Source organism: Cannabis sativa, chromosome 8, assembly GCF_029168945.1.
Source record: "Cannabis sativa cultivar Pink pepper isolate KNU-18-1 chromosome 8, ASM2916894v1, whole genome shotgun sequence".
In the NCBI taxonomy this organism is placed as follows: Eukaryota; Viridiplantae; Streptophyta; class Magnoliopsida; order Rosales; family Cannabaceae; genus Cannabis; species Cannabis sativa.
Window position 1 is genome coordinate 50,590,902 of NC_083608.1, and position 20,953 is coordinate 50,611,854.

A 20,953-nucleotide genomic window follows, 5' to 3' on the forward strand; every position below is an offset into this window, starting at 1 on the left:
AAGGGGGCATGATTTAGTACATGTCAAAATTTGAGGGACATGATTTGATAGATATCAAAGTCTGGGGAGCATGATTCAGTACATAAATAATCATTGAAATAATAAAATTGAATGAAATTAGACAAAAGTCCTTAAATCTAACAATCTCAATAGTTTAGTGAGAATTTTTAAGGGACATGATTTGGTACATGTTAAAATTTAGTGGGCAAAAATCCTTATTTATAAGTGTAATTTTTATTATTAATTAATCCTTTTACAATTCTAAAAGGTTAAGCCAATCACTAATAGGCATTAGGCACGTGCGACAAGTGTGAAAATAATAATAATTTAATGAAATAAGGAAAGCAAATCCTTACAAAAATAAATAAATAAATAAATAAGGAAAGCAAACTATATTATAAATTTATAACTATACCAGCCACTCACTCACTCCCTCACAGTGTAGACTCGTTTCAACTCGACTCAGTAAACTCAGTTCAATCGTTCATCCATGGCGACCGCGATAGCCGCCTCCACAACCTCATGCTTTCTCTCCAAAGCTTCTCCTTTTCTCCCAAAGAATGCTTCCTACAGAACCAGCCTCTATTTCACCAGAAGGCTTGCTTCGACTCCTAAGAGGTCCTTCACTTGTCGAGCTATTCATAAGCCGCAGATTCTCACCAAGGAGGAAGGTCAACCTGAAACTCTAGACTACAGAGTCTTCTTTGTCGACGATTCTGGAAAAAAGGTCCGACCTTTATATTTTAATTTTGATTTCTGTAATTTTCTTGGTGGTTGTTTGGTTTCCGAGAAATTTAAAACATTGGGAAAGAAATATTCACGTTTGAATAAAATTTACTATTGGGTTTGATAATTTTTGCTTAAGAGTTGAATTAAAAGGCCAACATTGTTTACTCAATAACTATAAATCATTGAGATTTGTTGAGAAGAAATGTATGTAAAGGATAATGCATAAAACTTTATTAGGTTTAATTAGATATTTTTTGCTTGGTTGAGAAAGAGTGTTTTTTGTTTCTTTCAATGTAAATAGTAATTTTATTTATTTATTTATTTTTGAATAAAAGTGTAAATCTTTATTGCTTGCAAATCAGTAGGGACGAATCCGAGCCAAAAAAAATTGACAGTCTTGTTTGCAAATAGTTTGACAAAGTAATTGGCGGCCTTGTTTGCAGATTGTCTGACAAAAACAAGACATACTATGTTTAGACTATTAATATTCCTTGTGCAATTAGTTACAATGAAATCAAGAGGAGAATAGTTTAAATGTGAAGTCTTAACAAAATGAAAATCACTTTCAAAAGGGTATATTTTTCAAAGAATGTTTGATTTGAAGTTTCACCTAACATATCATGAATTAAATGCCTATGATGTTTTAATGTTTGTGTATGAGTTTTTTTGTAAACATAGTCTTTATGAAATTTGTAGTGATAATTTAAGTATTGTCTTCTTGAAGATACTGAAAAGGTTTCCTATTTGTGTCAATGTCATTTTTCTATCTGTACAGATTTCCCCTTGGCATGATATTCCTTTGCATTTGGGAGACAACATTTTCAATTTTGTTGTTGAAATACCTAAAGAATCAAGTGCAAAGATGGAAGTTGCTACTGATGAATCTCACACTCCAATTAAGCAGGACACAAAGAAAGGAAAGCTTCGATACTACCCGTAAGCCTTCGCTTAATATGTTAATTTTCTCTATGAGCTTGCTAGTATATATGTGCCTTAATATATGTTTCTCATATTTGCAGTTACAATATAAACTGGAACTATGGATTGCTTCCTCAAACATGGGAAGACCCGACATTGGCTAACTCTGAAGTTGAAGGAGCATTTGGAGATAATGATCCAGGTTTCAATTTGATGTTTTATATTCATTTTTCTGCATGTCCCTGTTCCGTGTTAAGTCTAATTTTCGGTTTATATTAAATTTACAGTTGATGTAGTAGAGATTGGTGAGCGTCAGAGAAAGATTGGTGAGATTCTCAAAGTGAAGCCCTTGGGTGCTTTAGCTATGATTGATGAAGGTGAACTTGATTGGAAAATAGTAGCAATTTCATTGGATGATCCAAAGGCGTCTCTTGTGAACGATGTTGATGACGTTGAGAAACATTTCCCGGTATGTTTATCTTCTACTTATTTATGTTTTAAGGAGCTGAATCAAACTGTTAATTAATCTGAGAATATAAGAAGTTTTAGAAGTATTTTTGGGAAAATAATTCTTGGTTTATCTCTACATGACATGCATTCGAATCTTGATTTAAATGCATTTGTTAGTTTCCTTTGAATATATTAGGATGCTCATGAATAGACAAAACAATATCATAAACATCCGAGAATTTAACTTTCTCCCAAATTTCTACTGTTCCATTTTCGGTACCTTTGAAAGTTCTTCCATTTCTCTCCACAACAAAATAGCCAAAAGGATGGCCACAGTAGCTATTGCCCATAATCTAGAGCACCTCTTATTCTGTACAATCTTCGAACTTCGATATAGGAATGAAATTACAAATGGGATAGAGATGGCCAATGGGGCTAAATGCTAAAGCATTGAGTATTTGCAGGGAACTCTGACAGCCATAAGGGACTGGTTTAGAGATTACAAGATCCCAGATGGAAAACCTGCTAACAGATTTGGTCTTGGCAACAAAGCAGCTAATAAGGTATATTTCAACTCAACTTTTCATATTCAATATCAGAGGCTGTGCTTGTGCATATATACATATTTATATAACAAAATTGTGTTATGCATATAACAGGATTATGCTCTTAAAGTCATCAATGAAACCAATGAATCATGGGCTAAACTAGTGAAGAGATCTATTCCTGCTGGAGAATTGTCACTTTTATAGAGAGAGCATTTGATTATGAACTACACAGCTTTTCAAGGATCATTCACTTTTAAAAGTCGTGTATTTTTTTTATTATCTTGAGTAATAATTATTGAATGGGGTCCCCATTTTTTGCCAATTGAGCTTGGATTGGATAATCTCCTCTAATTTTAAGGAAACATGTTTGAAGAACAGTACTACTTTGGAAGTGAAGCTATAATGTATGGTCTTTGGTGGGGTTTTCTCTGTTCACAATAGAAGCTAAGCTACCTTTAAATTCTACCTCTATTAGTAGAATAACATTTCATTTCTTTTAATAAAAATGTGATTAGTTTCCATGCTTACTACTTATACTACCTCACAACTCAATGAAGGTTAAATCGGAACAATGTCCAAATTGTCAGGCGGAAGCAAAACTGCACAAATCTTACGCGAAGATGATCGAACAAACTGTTAACCACACCGATTATCAGAAATAGTAAAAGGCAGTGTCAAAGAGGGTGCAAAAGACTTATTATTACAAAATAAAATCAAGCAAACCACTAAATCAACCAAACCTTCCTTTAGTCTTATAGCTTACATGTTTTAAGTTGATACATTAGTTTTAATCACCTAATATTAGTAGAAGTAAGAGAATATAATAATTTTCTTTAATTATATAGTTAAGCTTCTTTTAATAAATAATATTGTTATGTTAAGTTAGATAAGCAAATAATGAAGTTAACTCTGACTTCAAACTTTTGTTACAAAAGAAACAAATTGGTCATGAATTAACATAACATATTCTTGAAGTTATGTAATCCTCCAACTTGGATTTGGATATAAATTTTTTTTACATAAAATAGTAATTTTTTTATATTTTTACGATATTTTATAAAAATTATATAAAATAATATTTAAATAACATCAAAGTAATATAAAAAAATATACAAATAATAAAAAACAACCAACAAAAAAGTACAACATAGAAATACAAACCGTATTTTCTGTAAATAAAATTTTAAAAACAGTAAAAATATTTAAAATTCTATATCACCTTAGTTTTTGAAGAAAAAAAAAAGTTAATTTTTTGTATTTTTGAAATAATAATAAAAAAAGAAGTCTTTATTGGGCTTTTGGTTTAATTTAGTGGGCCAATAAACTGATGTGAGGGCCCAATTATTTGAACAAACCATTCCCTATTATGACATGAGATAAACTGAAAGAAAAGGTTTGCTGGTTTATTTGAAGCATTTGGAATTGGGAGAACTCAGAAGAACAGAGAACTGAACTACCAATTCAGGTAATTCTCTTTCTACTCCTTTTTCAATTTATTCTTCAATAAAGTTTTTCCCCTTTTTAAAAAAAATTATAATCACTCTCCTCCCTTTGTGCTGTTCACAAGTTCTTTAATTTTTCGAGGAACTCAGAATTTGATTATATATATATGTGTGTGTGTGTGTTTTGTATGTATGAGTGTTTTCTAAATTCATAAAACCATTAAAATATCACCCATTAATTATTGAAACATGGTTTGTTCAAATTTTATTTACTTTTGACTTTGAATGATACAACTGTTTTTTCCTTTCTTCTGGGTGATTCCATTTTCTTGAGTAAAATCCCCATTTTCAAAATTGGAATCATTGTAATGTAGGAATTCTATGCTTGAAATTGTATGATGTTCTGTATTTTGTTATTTATGGGCATAGCCAAGTGTAGTCAAGTCAAGTGGTTACCCAATCTGATATTTGTGGGCATAAATTTGAATCTTGTTTCAAAGTTTGCTTTTTAGTATTAAAAAGAGAAAAATGCAGTAAAAATACCCGAAAAAAAAGGCAGTTTTTTTAAGTTGGAGACTCATTAACATGAAAGTGAACATTTTGCGAATTTTTACCGCAATTTTTTCTATTAAAAATATTGTTGTGAATAATCACTCTTCAAGAACATAAAAGTTCTAAAAGTAAACTAACTAATTGGCAAATGATGATAAAACCAGAAAAAAGATAATAGTAATAGCAGAATGATGCTATGAGAATAGAAATGCTATAGCACAGGAAAATAGGAGACAAATAATTTAACGAGATTCAATCACAAGCCATTGCAGCTTGGACCCAATTTCTATTTCAATGAGAATGTTGGTCAGAGTTACAGGGATGATCACTAATGATCAAAGTCAAAAAATAGTGTTTTGCACCTACAAAGAACTCAATTAAGGGGTTCTGTAAATTTCTTCTCCAATTCTCTCTCTAGATCGTTATTTGGGCTCCAAGAGTACGGAAAAACGAGTTACCTAACTAATTAACTAACTGTTTTAACAGTTAAGTGTTTAAAATCTCTAACAAATATATACATGTATATAAAGTGCAGAGCAATCTGAGCTGAAGCTAATAGTCACATGAACTAGTTTTAGCATTCATGAATTTACCAAATCTCATTTTTTTCAAGCTAATATACTGATATTGTTTTTGTTAAGATCCCTTGAACTTGTATCATTTTAATACCTACTATCTTTTATGTAAAACTAGATTCCTTGTCTAACAATAATTACTCAGACATGAAATGTTATTACTGTATAGCAAATCAGATACTTAATCATCTGAGTTAACCGCTCTTCGGTTCGCAGTGGCACCACCATGTCCCGCTCTAGAAATATGATTGTGGCTGCTGGTTTAGTGGCATTTGCAAGTGCAGGCTTGGCATTTCCCTTTTATATGGCGTAAGTAATACATATATAAATGTAAACTGTTCATCTTTTTCAAGAACTGGATTGGATATTGGATACTACTATTCTACATTCTTTAATTGTTACTAGTTTTCCACAATTCAGGTCAGCCAAGACCCCGGTTATTGACCCAACAAAGCCATTGTCACCACAGGCAACATTCCGAGGGCCTTATATAAACACCGGTTCTCGCGACGTTGGACCTGATCATCAGACATACACAAAAAAATCATAAGAAGGTATCGCAGGCGCTGTTGCTTAGCATTTCTTATTCGAAATCGTTTAACTTTTCGATGAGGGAACACAAAGGAATGTTTTTCTGTTAAGCACAATGTGAAGAGATAGATGTAATAATTGCCTTATAACTGAAGTCTTATGCACTCAGTTAAACATATAACCTAAGGGAATGAATAGGTTGAATACAAGCTATTTTGACTATTTGTTGAGCCTTTATTTGAAATTTCCGTACATTTGTTTTATTGTAAAGTTGAATTGAAATTACATTTTCTGTTATGAAACTAACAATTTGTTCGAAAACCTCGAAAAGATTCAATCTTTAGAACTTGTAACAAGAATTAATTACTTACATAGTAAATAGTTACTTCACAATTATCTAATGTTAGAGCAGAAAGGAGTTTGTTTGCCTGACTTTAATTGTCCCCTAAATTAAAATCCATAGATCAGAAACAAAGTTTTCTAAAGAATTTCCCATGGGGTTGTTAAATAACCAAAAATCTTATTCAATTAATTGGGTTTCAATTTCAAACACATGTGTCAATTTAATCCAATAAGGAAACAAAAGAACAAAGTTCAAACCTAATTTAAGAAACAGCCAAGTACAAACCTTTCAAACAAAGAACAATTTTTTTCATTGCAAATGGAACCAAATCCACAAATTACAAAAAAGGGATAATTATAAAAAAGCAAAAACTACATAAACCACTAACCATACTACCTAATAAGAACAAAAAAAATAAAAATAAAAACTTTACATAACGTAAACCCTAAATCGAAATAAAGATTTCAACCAGATCTAAGAGCTGGTAAACTTAGTAACAGCCTTGGTACCCTCAGAGACGGCGTGCTTAGCAAGCTCACCGGGAAGAACAAGCCGAACGGCGGTCTGAATCTCCCGAGAAGTGATGGTTGGCTTCTTGTTGTAGCGAGCGAGCTTAGAGGCTTCTTGAGCGAGTTTCTCAAAGATATCGTTGATGAAACTGTTCATGATTCCCATAGCTTTGCTGGAGATTCCAATATCTGGATGAACTTGTTTGAGAACCTTGAAGATGTAGATCTTGTAAGTCTCCACACTCTTCTTCGTTCTCTTTTTCTTCTTGTCAGTTCCAGAAGCGTCCTTGGGCAATTTCTTCTCGGCCCGTGGCTTCTTCTCTGCCGGAGCCTTCTCGGCCTTCTTGTCCTCCACTGGTTTCTTCTCTGCTGGCTTCTTCTCGGCCTTGGGTGCCATTGGTACGATCTCTTACTGAAGATTTGAAATGGAAAATGTGAAATGTGAATTGAGAGAGTGATTGTTGGAATTTTGAGATTGGGGTTTGTTGATATATATGGGAAGGGGGAAGATTTTGATTGGTTGAAAAGGTTGAGGTGTGGATTGATGACGTGGAGGTGTTGATTTGTTGGAAGGAGTGAATGGACGATTGAGATTGGATTTTGAAAGTTTGGGGAATGTTTGGATTTTGGCGGGTGGGCTTTTATGTTTTTTGAGAAATGTTTTGGTTTAGGCGGGTGTTTAAATTACATTAGTTTTTATTTTGATAAATTAATTTTTGGGCATTATATATATTTTATAGTAAATTACTGGATAAATATTTAAATTTAACTTTTAATTACAAATAAATAATTAAATTTAATTTTGAAAAATAATAATACTTAAATTATATTTTTAAATTTTCTATAAGTACTTAATCGTTTAGTGTCAAGTCAATAGCAGGTCATTAACGGTAGAGTACCTATAGAAGTTCCAAAAATATAACTGACGTATTTATCTGCAATTAAGAATTAAACTTGTATATTTACGTCACAAATTATTCTATATTTTATAAAATATTTACATGTACTCTTAATTTAATTATAAGAGCATGATGGATTGTATATATTTTGGTTTAAATTGGGTTCAAAATATATTATAAAACTATTTTTGGCTCAGATTTTATATTTGTGTTATAATGCATAATGTACAAATTTGTTATAAAAATCAATACTACAATCAATGTTCATTGAAATATACAAAATAATTAATTTTATTTATATTATATTTTTTTTTTTGAAGAAAAGTAATCAAAAATTTTATTAACCTTCAAATTCTGTTACCAAACAAGATAGTAAATCAGTTGGGACATCTCCCATACTGAAAACATGACCAGAATAAAAATTAGAAGCTTTTGCGAAAGCGTAAACTATTGAGTTTGCTGAACGCTTTACAAAATAGATCAAAACATTATTCAAGTCCATAAGTAAATCCTTACAATCTCGAATAATAGAGCCAAAGCTAGAGATCATGGTGAAAGGACGTCAGATAGCTTGAATGGCCACCAAACAATCGGCTTCAAGAATCATTTGTTGCCAACCTCTGATTTTAATCAAACTTAAAGCCTCTCTAATTCCAATCGCCTTCGCTAACTCGGGCCGAACCACTCCCGGATAAGAACGTGTGACTCCCTCAATAAGGTAACTGAATTCATTCCTAGCAACAACACCATAACCATAGCCTTGAGAGTCTTCAAAAATTGAAGCATCGACATTAACCTTGATTCCATTTGATACAGGGGGCTCCACTGTTCGGCCTCATCACTAGCAGCCAGCAGAGATGACTCCACAGGAGTTTGAGCGGTCTTCCATTGACCCAGTAAGTAACGCCAGAAGCAACAGTAGCAGAAACATTAGGCATCTAATTATTATTCACTCTATCATTTCGAGCTTTCCAAATGGCCCAGTAGAGAATAGCAACCATGCATTGGGTTTCGTTTGAGGATGAATCGAACATAGTAGAGCACCATTCCAAGAAATCCATAGCAGTTGTGATTGTCGTATTCTCACCAACTTTTGTCCAACAAGCCAATGCCATAGGACACGTGACAAGCACATGGAGGATGGTTTCATCATGGTAGTTGCAAATCGGACAGAAGCTACTAACAACAACCTTATAAATATGAAGAAAAAAATCATTAATGAATAGTATTAATGAATGTCAAATAAGTAATTAAAAAATGTGGTAATTATTGACGGCTAAAAATTAGCCCATGCTATCTTTTGGGTCAAATGTAGTACACATTTTATATCACGATAGAAGTTAAGTTTTAAAGAAATATTCTAAAATATAGAAATGCGTTATATTTATAGCTCTCCATTGGAGATGCTCTAATGTATTTACAACAAATGGACAATTGATGGTTTTTAGGGTTAACTCCCTATAGAAATGTGAAAGAGGATTCCTTTAAAAAAAATATTTGTTGAATCTGATATTAAAATATATTTGTTAAATTTTATTTTTATAAAAAAAATTAATTTAAATATACCAATAAAAAAATGACAGGTGAATAATAACTTGACATTTATTAAAAAATTTTGAAAATATAACTTAATATTATTACCGTTAAAAATTAAACTTAATTATTTATTCAAAATTAACAAATTAGTCTTAAATAAATAACAAATTTGTGGTCCTAAAGCAAACCCAACAGATTTTTAAGCCAATCATTTTCTCCCACGCTAACCCATTTTCCCTAACACTCTCAAATTCAACAAAAGAGTTTCTAAATACAAAAACAAAAAACAGAGTGATTTTTGATTTGTCTTTCTCTGTTCCCATTTCAATCTGAGCACCATTTGAACCTTACACGCAAAGTCTTCTTCTTCAACCCATTATAAACCAACTCATTCTAATCACATTCAACACATAAAGACTCCACCTTTAATGGCGTTACTCCTTTCTTCTTCTTCATTCCTTTCCTTACCATCATCATCATCATCATCTTCTTCTTCTTCTTCTTCTTCTTCTTCTTCTTTTGATAAACCCTTCAAAACCCTTTCTTGCTTGATACCCAACAATGCTCCAAACCCCAAAATCTCCGCCAGATCAGCCAATTTTTTGCCTCTACGAGTGGCTGCCCCAACTACCCAACAATCAAGTTCGGACCTTTATGAGGAACCGGTAGAAGAGGAAGGTTATGAGAAGTTGGATTCGAAATTCAACTGGAGAGATCATTGGTACCCAATTTCTCTATTGGAAGATTTGGACCCTCGATTGCCTACTCCGTTTCAGCTTCTGGGTCGAGACCTTGTTCTGTGGAAAGACAAGGGTAGTGGCCAATGGGTTGCTTTTGATGACAAATGCCCACATAGGCTTGCTCCCTTATCTGTAAGTTTATTGGATTATATGTTCTGTAGCGTGCTTATGCTTTTTTGGAATCTAAATTAGACAAAAATCAATCTTTGGATTCATAGCTCTGATAAGTACTGAATTTCTTACTCAAGTTTAGTTATCTATGTATTTGAATAGATCAAACAACTAGAGATTCACTTACTTCATGATTGATGATGAGAGAAAGTGTTGCCATCTAGTGTGTTTATGCTCTTTTGGGATCTAAATTAGAAAATTTCAATATTTGGATTCATGATAAGAACTGAAATTCTTACACAAGTTAGTTATCCATGCATTTGAACTCATTAAGTCAAATAACTAGAGATTTACTTACTTGCCGAAGCTCCCTAATCTATAAGCTTATTGGATTATGTTCTTTAGCGTGTTTATGCTCTTTTGGGATCTAAATTTGAAAAATTCAATCTTTGGATTCATAGCTATTGATAAGAACTGAAATTCCTACACAAGTTAGTTATCCTTATATTAGAATCCATTAACTCAAACAACTAGAGATTCATTTACTTCAAGATTGGTGATCAGAAAGATTATAGCTTTAACGATTATTGAATCCAAAATAATGAGTTTTTTTGTTTGGTTTTTTTTACAGGAAGGGAGAATTGATGAAGATGGTAATTTGCAGTGTTCATACCATGGATGGTCTTTTGATGGATGTGGATCATGTGTTAAAATTCCACAGGCTGCACCAGAAGGGCCGGAAGCTCGTGCCATCCGATCACCGAGAGCATGTGTTACTAGGTTCCCCACATTAGTCTCCCAAGGTCTGCTCTTTGTTTGGCCTGATGAGAATGGTTGGGAAAGAGCTAATGCCACCAAGCCTCCCATGTATGTAAACTATTATTATGTTATTATATTTTAATGTCATGTTGTGACTATTTTAATGATGTTTTAATAATATAATTGGTTTTTTAAATGTTTAGGTTGCCTGATGACTTTGATAAGCCTGAGTTTTCATCTGTGACTATTCAACGCGATCTCTTCTATGGCTATGATACTCTAATGGAAAACGTCTCTGATCCTTCCCATATTGATTTTGCTCATCACAAGGTACACTATAAAGTCTTGATTTAGAACAATCTGCCACTTGATCTGATTCATTGAGTATTCAACTTTAAATGTCATGTCCCCCGCCAACTGACAAATATTTGGCAGACTTAACTATGTTCAATGCTCACTTTGGTTGTTCTTCTCTTATAAGGAAAAATTGATTTCAGGGTCCAACTGTGTATCAATTATCACATTTTGTCCCTGATTTTTTACTACTGCTAAATCGTGATCCTTTTACAAAGACAAATAAAATTTGAAAGTGGTAAAAGTTCGGAGAGAAAATATAATAGTGAACATACTTTAAGGGTAAAATTACTAAATATTTTATACAAATTTAACGATATTAGATTGAAGTTTCATATTTTACTACCATTCAAAGTTGAAGGGGAATATTTAACATCGATAACAATTTGAAGGGCACAATCATATTTACCGATACATCTAGAGGCACTTGTAATAACACTTATCATTGCTTCTTCATCATTCAGTGCTTTGCTACTTTGGTGTATTATCTTCTAGAGCCTATTTGTGATTAGTAGTGAGTTGAATATATTCCTTGCTAACTTGTTGGTTGATTCTGCACAGGTTACAGGAAGAAGAGACAGAGCTAAGCCATTGCCATTTAAGATGGAGGCTACCGGTCCTTGGGGATTTGCCGGTGCGAATGATGGGAACCCACGAATCAGTGCCAAGTTTGTTGCTCCTTGCTACTATATAAACAAGTAATTTCTCGTTTCTCTGGCTACTAACTTCACACTTTGATCTTCTATTTATTGCCATATTCGCTTGTCAATTAAGTACTGTTATTGTCTTCATATTTCAGAGTTGAGATAGATACAAAGCTCCCAATAGTTGGAGATCAAAAATGGATCATATGGATTTGTTCATTCAATGTACCAATGGCACCGGGGAAGACTCGTTCAATCGTTTGTAGTGCTCGGAACTTCTTCCAGTTCACAATGCCAGGCCCTGCTTGGTGGCAGGTGAGAAAATATGATAGAATTCATTCATTTTGTTTGAAAAGTTTTTTTTTTTTTTTGAAAAAGATTTTATGTGCTGAGGACACATTTGTGGGGTTTGTTGTCCTTCAGTTAGTTCCAAGATGGCATGAGCACTGGACTTCAAACAAAGTGTATGATGGAGATATGATTGTCCTTCAAGGACAAGAAAAGATCTTTCTTTCAAAATCAATGGAGGGTTCTACAGATGTTAACAAGGAATACACTAAACTCACATTCACTCCCACTCAAGCCGATCGTTTCGTCTTGGCTTTTCGAAATTGGCTAAGGCGACACGGCAACAGCCAGCCCGAGTGGTTCGGTACAAGCAGCCAACAACCTTTGCCATCAACCGTCTTATCAAAACGCGAGGTGAGTTAAGAAAAACACATCAATGTTTGTTTTTGAACAGAACAGAACTAAATGGTTTTTATGTTAATTGTTTTTCGGTTTTTACAGATGCTAGACAGATTTGAGCAACACACACTCAAGTGTTCATCATGTAAAGGAGCTTACACAGCATTTCAAACATGGCAAAAGGTTCTAATTGGCGCCACAGTTGGTTTCTGTGCTGCAGCTGGGATTCCTTCCAGGATTGAAGATCGAATTCTCTTGGCGGGATTCGCAATACTCAGTGCTGGTTTAGCTTATGCTCTGAATGAACTCCAAAAAAATTTTGTGTTTGTTGATTATGTACATGCTGACATTGATTAGAGAATCACTCAACTCAAAAGAGTCTTAATTTCTGTATACAGTTCAAATTGATAAACCATACAAAATTAAGGTATACGTGACGTGTTAGGAAGGAAATAAACAAATATTCTAACTAACCATTTCTGAGTTGTAGAAACATTTAATCAGGAAAGAGATACAAATTCTCTTAGCCTGACAAAGCAAATTATAATCTTTATAAAATGAAAAAAGAATCGAATTTCACAAAGTAAAAAAATTGGGCTTAACTGAATCTCTCGTGACAAATTGGGAATGGATGAAAAAAAAAAAGAGTAACCTTTCATTATAATATATATTTTTTTTTTGCCTTAGTTTGAACCTAAGATTCTTCAAAACAGAAAACAAGGAAATTACAACATTTACTTAATCAATTCAGACAATTTTTATCCTAACGTAATCAAAGAAAGATTCAATTTCCATAAAGTAACAGAATTGGGATACAACCTGAATCTTGTCATTTCAAATGGATCTAAATCTAAATCCAAGAATTACAAAAAGGGACTATCAGAAATCAGGAGAAGTATGATCATATACCCATACTAGTCTGGCAAAAAGGAATTAACTTTACAACTAGAAACCCTAATTTCCCTCACCAGACATAAATATAGAAATTACAACCAGGAACGAAATCATTTCTTCAATAATCTAAGAACTTGTGAACTTAGTAACGGCCTTGGTACCCTCAGACACGGCGTGCTTAGCGAGCTCACCGGGAAGAACAAGGCGAACGGCGGTCTGAATTTCCCGAGAGGTAATGGTAGGCTTCTTGTTGTAGCGAGCGAGCTTTGAGGCTTCCTGAGCAAGTTTCTCAAAGATATCGTTGATGAAACTGTTCATGATTCCCATAGCTTTGCTGGAGATTCCAATATCTGGATGAACTTGTTTCAGAACTTTGAAGATGTAGATCTTGTAAGTCTCCACGCTCTTCTTTGTTCTCTTCTTCTTCTTGTCGGCTCCAGAAGCGTCCTTGGGCAATTTCTTCTCGGCACGTGGCTTCTTCTCTGCCGGAGCCTTCTCGGCCTTCTCCACCGGTTTCTTCTCAGCTGGCTTCTTCTCGGCCTTTGGCGCCATTGTTATGAACTCAGAAGTTTTTCGAAAGAGAAAAATTTGAGAGAGAAAGCGAATGAAAGAGAATGAGTTGAGTGAATTGCGTTATTGGGTTTGTTTTATATTTATATGGTAACGAAAGGGATTTTGATTGGTTGAAAGTTTGAGATGCGGATTGATGACGTGGATGACTCGATCCGTGGATAGAGGGAATGGACGGTGGAGATCGGATTGTGAGAAGGGTTGTTTGGATTTTGAAAATTTGAGTAAGATTTGGTATTTTGGCGGGTGGTCTTTCATGTTTTTGGGAAAATATTTGGATTTGGTATTCAACTCAAAATTAAAATTACATTATTATTACTTTTTTTTTTTCTAGCAAAAAACCAAAATTATATTATTTATTCTTCTTATATTCTTCTTGTACTTTCTTTTTGGTGGCAAAATAAAATATAATTTAATCAGTTAATTTTTAGATTTCTATAAAATATGGAATTTTTTCTAACTAAACACTTTTAAGTTTTAACTGTCATTTTATTTATACTTAACTTTTTAAATTTAAAATTTGGTGGTAAAATCTACTAAACTACTTAAATGTTTGTAAATTTAAGATGTAATCTATTTTTTACATTATTAATTTTTTTACGGCTAAACTATCTCCACTATCACTTTACTTATACTGAAAGGTTAATTGTAAGTAAAACGATAGTTGGGCTTAGCCACCAAAAACGCTAAAATATTTAAACGAATTCCAAGTTAATGTTTGTCAATTTTTTAAATAGCATTGTTATTAGGTATTTTAAAGTGCCCAACACCATACTAATGTAGTGTGTTGTAAGTGGTTAGTAATTTTCTATCTTATTTAATAAATCAATGTGTGTGAGACCCGATATTAATTTGTAATGATAGCAATATGTTACCTCTCGTGATCCTTTGAAGTACCCCTTAATGTTTATCTTTTTTTTAAACTACAATCATGATAGATTAAATAATAATTAATAATTAAATGTTGTTTATATAATATTTGTAAAATTATATATATTTTTTTATTTCATCAGTATAGACTATATTATTGTATTAAGCGAGCCCTTTTATTAGTGATACTCCTGTTATGGATGAGATGAGTGTGGGTATGTGAGTGTAGAGAGTGAAATAGAGTAGTAATCATCAAACATTACACCCTTATCTTTCTTTGACGTATAGTGGATGTAATGTGATGAACTTGGTAATTGGAGAATTAATATCAAGCTTGGAGGTATGTCTAAGTACCCTAAATAAAATAATATAACTTTGGGTTATTTCAAGATTATTATAATTATTATTGTTTGAATCTATTTTATGACTTTATAATTCTTAGCGTGTTTAAAATTAAAATTTGGTATCATAGGTCATTTGATTTTAGGGCTTGTTAATCATAAACCCATTCTTTTTTACTTTTAAATTCTAATTTTAAAATAGTATTTTGATTGCGTAAAAAATCAAAATTGTTAATTGTTATGGGGTTTAACTGTATTGGGCCATACAATATACAATTTTATTTAAGCTCATCAATTGAGGAAACTCAGTTGAAAAGAGTATTTTGAGACGAAAATATCATTTGAGCAATGTTTACGGTCACTTTTAGACATATTGAGTAATACAAATGCTCAAACTTTTTTGTTTTGATTTTTGGGTTAAATAGATACAGGAGATTGGTGGGAAACTCAAAATTGAATAAGAGAAAATAACCCCCTTAATATTGGCATTAAGGTGTTGTCTTTTAATAAATTCAAGTATTTCTTAGAATTACTCAACCTTAAGTTGTAAAAGCATCTCTAATGGTGCTCTTTATTTTTCTTTAGCTATAATAGTTAAAATATGTTAACATAGAAACTCACTTTTATTATTGTTGCTCAAATTGTGCTCTCCATTTTATTTAATTATTTTAATAATAGTTTACAATTTGAATTGTAAAATATAAATTTATTTTATAAAATAATAAAAAATTCATAATATTTTTTATTAAAATAATATTAAAGAACAGAAATGGAGATGTTAAAAGCCTATACCTCAAATGAGCATAAAATGTTGATATCTTTGATTCTAATCAAAAAAGGAAGGAAAGAGTGCTTTGAAACTTGATTAAGGAATAAATCAAATCGATCTTGAACTAAAACAATATCCATTTCTTGTTGTGTCACCAAGTTACGGAGTTAGATCTGTGTGTTTTGTTCTTCAACTTGTAAATGATGAGTTTCATCTTGAACTCATCTCCCAATTTAAATTGTAATTTAATTTCATTCTATTTTAAATTCAACAAAAATATTTTCCATCTTTCTTTTTCTCATTATTTTTTTTAGTTAAATTAAAACCATGACATTTGTAATATTACAAATTTAAACAATATGTAATATAAAGTCTCAAATAAAATAGTTTCTTTCTACAAAAAGAGATTTGATTTGTCTTAAATAATTGAGCATTTAATTTGTCTTAATAACATGTTTAACCAGAAAATGTAGGAATTAACTACTAACTAATAACAATCAAATACTTTACATATTAAAGATGTAAACCAGATCAGATCTAATCTAAGAGCTGGTGAACTTAGTAACAGCCTTGGTACCCTCAGACACGGCGTGCTTAGCAAGCTCACCGGGAAGAACAAGCCGAACGGCGGTCTGAATCTCCCGAGAGGTGATGGTTGGCTTCTTGTTGTAGCGAGCGAGCTTGGAGGCTTCCTGAGCGAGTTTCTCGAATATATCGTTGATGAAACTGTTCATGATTCCCATAGCTTTGCTGGAGATTCCGATATCTGGATGAACTTGTTTCAGAACTTTGAAGATGTAGATCTTGTAAGTCTCCACACTCTTCTTCGTTCTCTTTTTCTTCTTATCGGTTCCGGAAGCGTCCTTTGGCAACTTCTTCTCGGCACGTGGCTTCTTCTCTGCCGGAGCCTTCTCGGCCTTCTCCACCGGTTTCTTCTCAGCTGGCTTTTTCTCGGCCTTTGGCGCCATTGTTATGAACTCAGAAGATTACTTGATTTTCTAGAGAGAGAAATTGGAAAGAATGGGTTGAGTGAGTTGAGATATTGGGTTTGTTTGATAATTTATATGGGAAGGAAAAAGATTTTCATTGGGTTAAAGTTTGAGACGCGGATTGATGACGTGGATGAGTTGATCCGTGGAAGGGAGGGAATGGACGGTGGATGTTTATTGGATCATGACAGGGATTGTTTGGATTTTGAAAATTTAAGAGATTTGATTTTGGCGGGTAGGAGTTTCATGTTTTTGGGGAAATATTTGGATTAGGCAGGTATCACTATTCATATCAAAATTAATTATATATTTTTTCCTTTTTTTTCTCGCAAAATATGAAAATTACATTATTTATTTGTCATAATTTGTTCTTTCTTTTTTTTTTTTTTTTGCAAAAACAAAAAATATAATTTAGTAAGTTAATTTTTTAATTTGATAAATGTATCTAAATAAACTCTGAATTAATCTTGGTTAATTTTTATAAAATACAATCAAAATGCATTTAATTATAATAATAATAATTAAGTAAATAAATAAGCATCATTCACACAATATTTATATTAGCATATATATATTATATAATTGTTACTGCATGATATTTTTATGAGATCATAATAAAATAAACATAATATACTAACACGCTCAGAGCTTATAGATAGCTTTAAAACATCTTTTACGAATCCATTAAGACAAGACAAGTAATTCTCTCCATTGAACTCGAGGTGTACATAACCAAGAATGAAAGAGTGATGCAATTTTTTTTTTGAAAAATAAAATATCAACTTCATTAAAACTAGCATTCTGAATATAATATGGCATGAAGGTCAGCGAGAACATTATCCTCAAGAATGCTACGATCAGAGTAGAATCGAGAGCGTCTAGCCACAAAATGGGTCACTCGATTTGCTGATCGTTTAATAAAACGTAAACTAGTATTAGGTGAAGAAGACAATAAAATTTTACAATCATTAGTAATCAAGCCAAAGTCAGATGACATTTGTTGTTTACTAAAGATTGCTTGAACAGTGAGTAAGCTGTCTAAGAGCCTCATGCTCCATCCTTTGACTTTTAGCCAACTAAGAGCCTCCTTAACCCCTAAAGCCTCAACAACCTCAGCCATGTAAGTCCCATGGTAATATTTGGCAATAAAGTCGATAATTTGGCCATTCGAATCACGTGCAACCACACCAAATCCATAGGCATTAATTTTCCTTCTCAAATATTGCACCATCAACATTGATCTTAACCGTATTAGAAGCAGGTGTCGTCCATTGCTCAATGTTACTACCATCATGCAAAAGAGAGGATGATAATAAACATGTTTTATCTTGAGCTTTTCGCCAATGATCAAGAGTAACTCAAGCTGAAGTGAGTATTTGAGTAGAAGAGGAAGCTTTTTTATCCCAAACTAAGGTGTCTCTTGCTTTCCAAAGAGCCCAACAAATCATAATTACACGGCAAATAACATCATCATCATATCTATTAAACACACTGTCAAGCTAGTGTCTAATAGTGCCATTCGAATCAGAATGAGGGATCAACCAGCTTTGTGTCAACAACTTAAAGCAAGAGGACAGTTGAGAAGAATATGAGAAGCTGTCTCGACATGTTGAAGGCAAACAAGACAAGTTGGGGAAATACTTACACACTTAGTAACCAGTTGGAGGAAAGTTAGAAGAGCATCAGATACTGCTTTCCACATGAAGTTCTTCACTTTAGGTGGTATTTTAAGGTGCCAAAGTTTGTGCCAGAATCCCGAATTGTTCACAACAGGCCGAGTATTTTTCTAAAGTTGCAGCATGGAATAAGCAGATTTTACAGTGTAGCCGCTTGTTCTAGCACCAGTCCATGACCAATAATCTTCAACAGCAGCAGAACTAAGGGGGATTCCCAGAATTAAATCCGCATCCCGAGTGTTAAACATATCTTTGACAAGAGAGACGTCCCAGCTTCGGGTAGAAACATCAAGGAGAGAACTAACCATGTACTCATCAAGGCCCGATCCTGTAGTAGAGACATAGGGGTTGATAGGATCAGGAAGCCAAGGTTGTTTGAGAATGTGTGTTGAAAGCCCAGTACCGATAGTTATTCTAGCCCCGAGACGAACCAAATGTTGTGCACTCCAAATACTACGCCAGACAAAACTAGGATTGTTACCCAATTCAGCATTTAGGAAATCAGTGCAAGGGTAGTATTTTGCTTTATAAACCTGACTAGAAAGAGAAGATGGTGAACATAAAAGTCTCCAACCTTGCTTAGCCAACATGGCAATGTTGAAATTATTAGGGGTGTTCATTGGATCACATCCAATGGATTTGAACCCATCCGATCCAATCCAATTATTTATTGGATATTAGATTTTGCCATTCGATCCAATCCAATTGAATTGAGTCATCTGATCCGATCTGATCCAATTGATGTATTGGATTGGATCGGTTCCATTTATTGGATGCTTTAACTAATTTTTTATTGGATTAGATTGGATCCACCCAATGGATCCAATTGATGAATCCAATCTATTTTAGCCACTATTTAGGTTGATTTCATTAAAAAAATATATGAAAAAATATAATTTAAAACCTAATAATCCAACATAGAAATAAACAATAGTTTAATCCAAATCCAACCTAATTTTCATGATCCCATAATAAAAATATAACACAAATCTAATTTAATAAGCAAAAGTCTTAATATGTGTGCAAGTGCACAGTAAAACATATTAATAATTAATATATTTTTTTAAAACAAAATAATTAAATATATAAAATTATAAATATTAAATATGATTGGATGGACATTGGATGATATTGGATTGGATCGGTTCGGTTATCCATTGGATCGAATGTCTCATCCAACATCCAATCCGATCCAATTGGATTTTTAAAATTTGCATCCGATCTGATTTAATTATGATTGGATATCCGATTCTATTGGATCGGTTTGGATTGGATCGGTCGGTTGGGATTGGATCGGATGACTTTCTGCACACCCCTAAAAATTATGGAGATGTCGAAAATCCATACCCCAAGAGTCTTTAGGTGCAGCCATACGATCCCAAGACATCCAGATGATGCCTTGACCATTGGAACTTTTTGTTTTCCACTAAAAGTTTGCCATAATTTTCTCAATGTCTTGGCAAATACCCAACGGAATGAGGAATACACTCATAGCATAAGTTGGGAGGGATTGGATGACAGTTTTAAGCAAGATTTCTTTCCGAGCACGAGAAAGGAATTTACCATCCCAACTGTTAATTCGGTTAATAATTTTGTTCTTAAGAAAGTCAAGAATCACCGTTTTTTTCCTTCCAATGATACGTGATTCAAATAGTATGTTTGGCAAAAGTGAATTTAGAAAAGAGTGAAAGCTATGGAGTGAAAGGTGTAAAATTGTTGAGGGGTGAGTATTTATAGCAAGATATGTTGTGTTTAATGAAACTCATAATTTTTTTCCCATTCCTACTTTTAATTCATCTGCCTTAAGTAATAATGCTAATGTTAATTTTTGTCACGTTGGCACTATACCCCTAGTTCTCATATCACTCCATATGGTCCATGTCCAACCACATTACCAAACACATCATCTCCCAACAACCACAAGGTTTTGTGCATTCTTCTTATCTTACCCTATGTGCGCTATCTAACTATATGGCCTTAAACAGGGGCTCCTAGAGCTTGGAATGATAAGTTGAGACAAAATTTACTACATTGGGGTTTTCAACCATCCCAGTCTGATACCTCATTGTTTGCCTATGATTCTGGTCATAAGTTGATATATCTCCTAGTATAAGTGATGACATATTTATCACAGGTCGAGACTTTCAATTAACTCAACAACTAACATCTGATCCCAACAACTCCTTTGCTCATAAAGACTTGGAATCCCTGCATTATTTGGTTGGATTAAAAGTTTGTAAATATTCTAATGATATGTACTTATCTCAAACTAAATGTATTACTAATATTTTTCTCAAATTGCATAGGAAAAGTGCTAAGTCCAAACTTCAAATAGCCAAAAACCCGTTTTCGTACTAATTAATTAGCCTTATTGTAAGTTAGTTATTTGCTAGTTGACATTAGTGAGCCGTAAAAGTTATATTGTTTCCTCTAGATTTCTCGTAAGCTTTCAAAGAGCATAGCTCATAGCATTAAAGTACATTTAAGTACATTAGATATTATAATTTAAATTTCATT

The 20,953-nt window shown here is 33.1% G+C and overlaps 5 protein-coding genes across 7 annotated transcripts; 3 read left to right on the plus strand and 2 right to left on the minus strand.

Annotated features, from left to right (window-relative positions):
• Positions 1-361: 361 nt before the first annotated feature.
• Positions 362-3,172, plus strand: LOC115701466 (soluble inorganic pyrophosphatase 6, chloroplastic). The gene is made up of 6 exons (XM_030629273.2): positions 362-727; positions 1,505-1,665; positions 1,749-1,849; positions 1,935-2,116; positions 2,562-2,660; positions 2,757-3,172. The coding sequence occupies exons 1-6, from the start codon at positions 491-493 to the stop codon at positions 2,847-2,849; spliced, it is 873 nt and encodes a 290-aa protein (XP_030485133.1). The 5' UTR covers positions 362-490; the 3' UTR covers positions 2,850-3,172.
• An 803-nt stretch (positions 3,173-3,975) lies between these two features.
• Positions 3,976-7,060, plus strand: LOC115701468 (uncharacterized). Of its 3 annotated transcripts, none has more exons than XM_030629277.2 (3): positions 3,976-4,110; positions 5,431-5,523; positions 5,635-7,060. In XM_030629277.2, the coding sequence occupies exons 2-3, from the start codon at positions 5,441-5,443 to the stop codon at positions 5,762-5,764; spliced, it is 213 nt and encodes a 70-aa protein (XP_030485137.1). In that variant the 5' UTR covers positions 3,976-4,110; positions 5,431-5,440; the 3' UTR covers positions 5,765-7,060. The 3 variants fall into 3 exon arrangements, with proteins under 3 accessions (XP_030485137.1, XP_030485138.1, XP_030485139.1); XM_030629278.2 differs by having other exon boundaries at positions 3,992-4,110; positions 5,384-5,523; XM_030629279.2 differs by having other exon boundaries at positions 4,008-4,110; positions 5,392-5,523.
• On the minus strand, positions 6,375-6,994 carry LOC133028983 (histone H2B.1). Its single transcript, XM_061102258.1, has one exon. The coding sequence runs from the start codon at positions 6,992-6,994 to the stop codon at positions 6,563-6,565; it is 432 nt and encodes a 143-aa protein (XP_060958241.1). The 3' UTR covers positions 6,375-6,562.
• A 2,202-nt stretch (positions 7,061-9,262) lies between the features above and the next one.
• LOC115701465 (pheophorbide a oxygenase, chloroplastic) lies at positions 9,263-13,846 on the plus strand. The gene is made up of 7 exons (XM_030629272.2): positions 9,263-9,904; positions 10,515-10,750; positions 10,846-10,972; positions 11,558-11,694; positions 11,796-11,955; positions 12,064-12,342; positions 12,430-13,846. The coding sequence occupies exons 1-7, from the start codon at positions 9,461-9,463 to the stop codon at positions 12,682-12,684; spliced, it is 1,638 nt and encodes a 545-aa protein (XP_030485132.2). The 5' UTR covers positions 9,263-9,460; the 3' UTR covers positions 12,685-13,846.
• On the minus strand, positions 13,083-16,796 carry LOC115701467 (uncharacterized). Its single transcript, XM_061102260.1, is given in 2 exon segments — positions 13,083-13,761; positions 16,299-16,796. Coding segments are annotated over 2 exon segments (855 nt in total). The 5' UTR covers positions 16,740-16,796; the 3' UTR covers positions 13,083-13,347.
• Between the last annotated feature and the right edge of the window lie 4,157 nt (positions 16,797-20,953).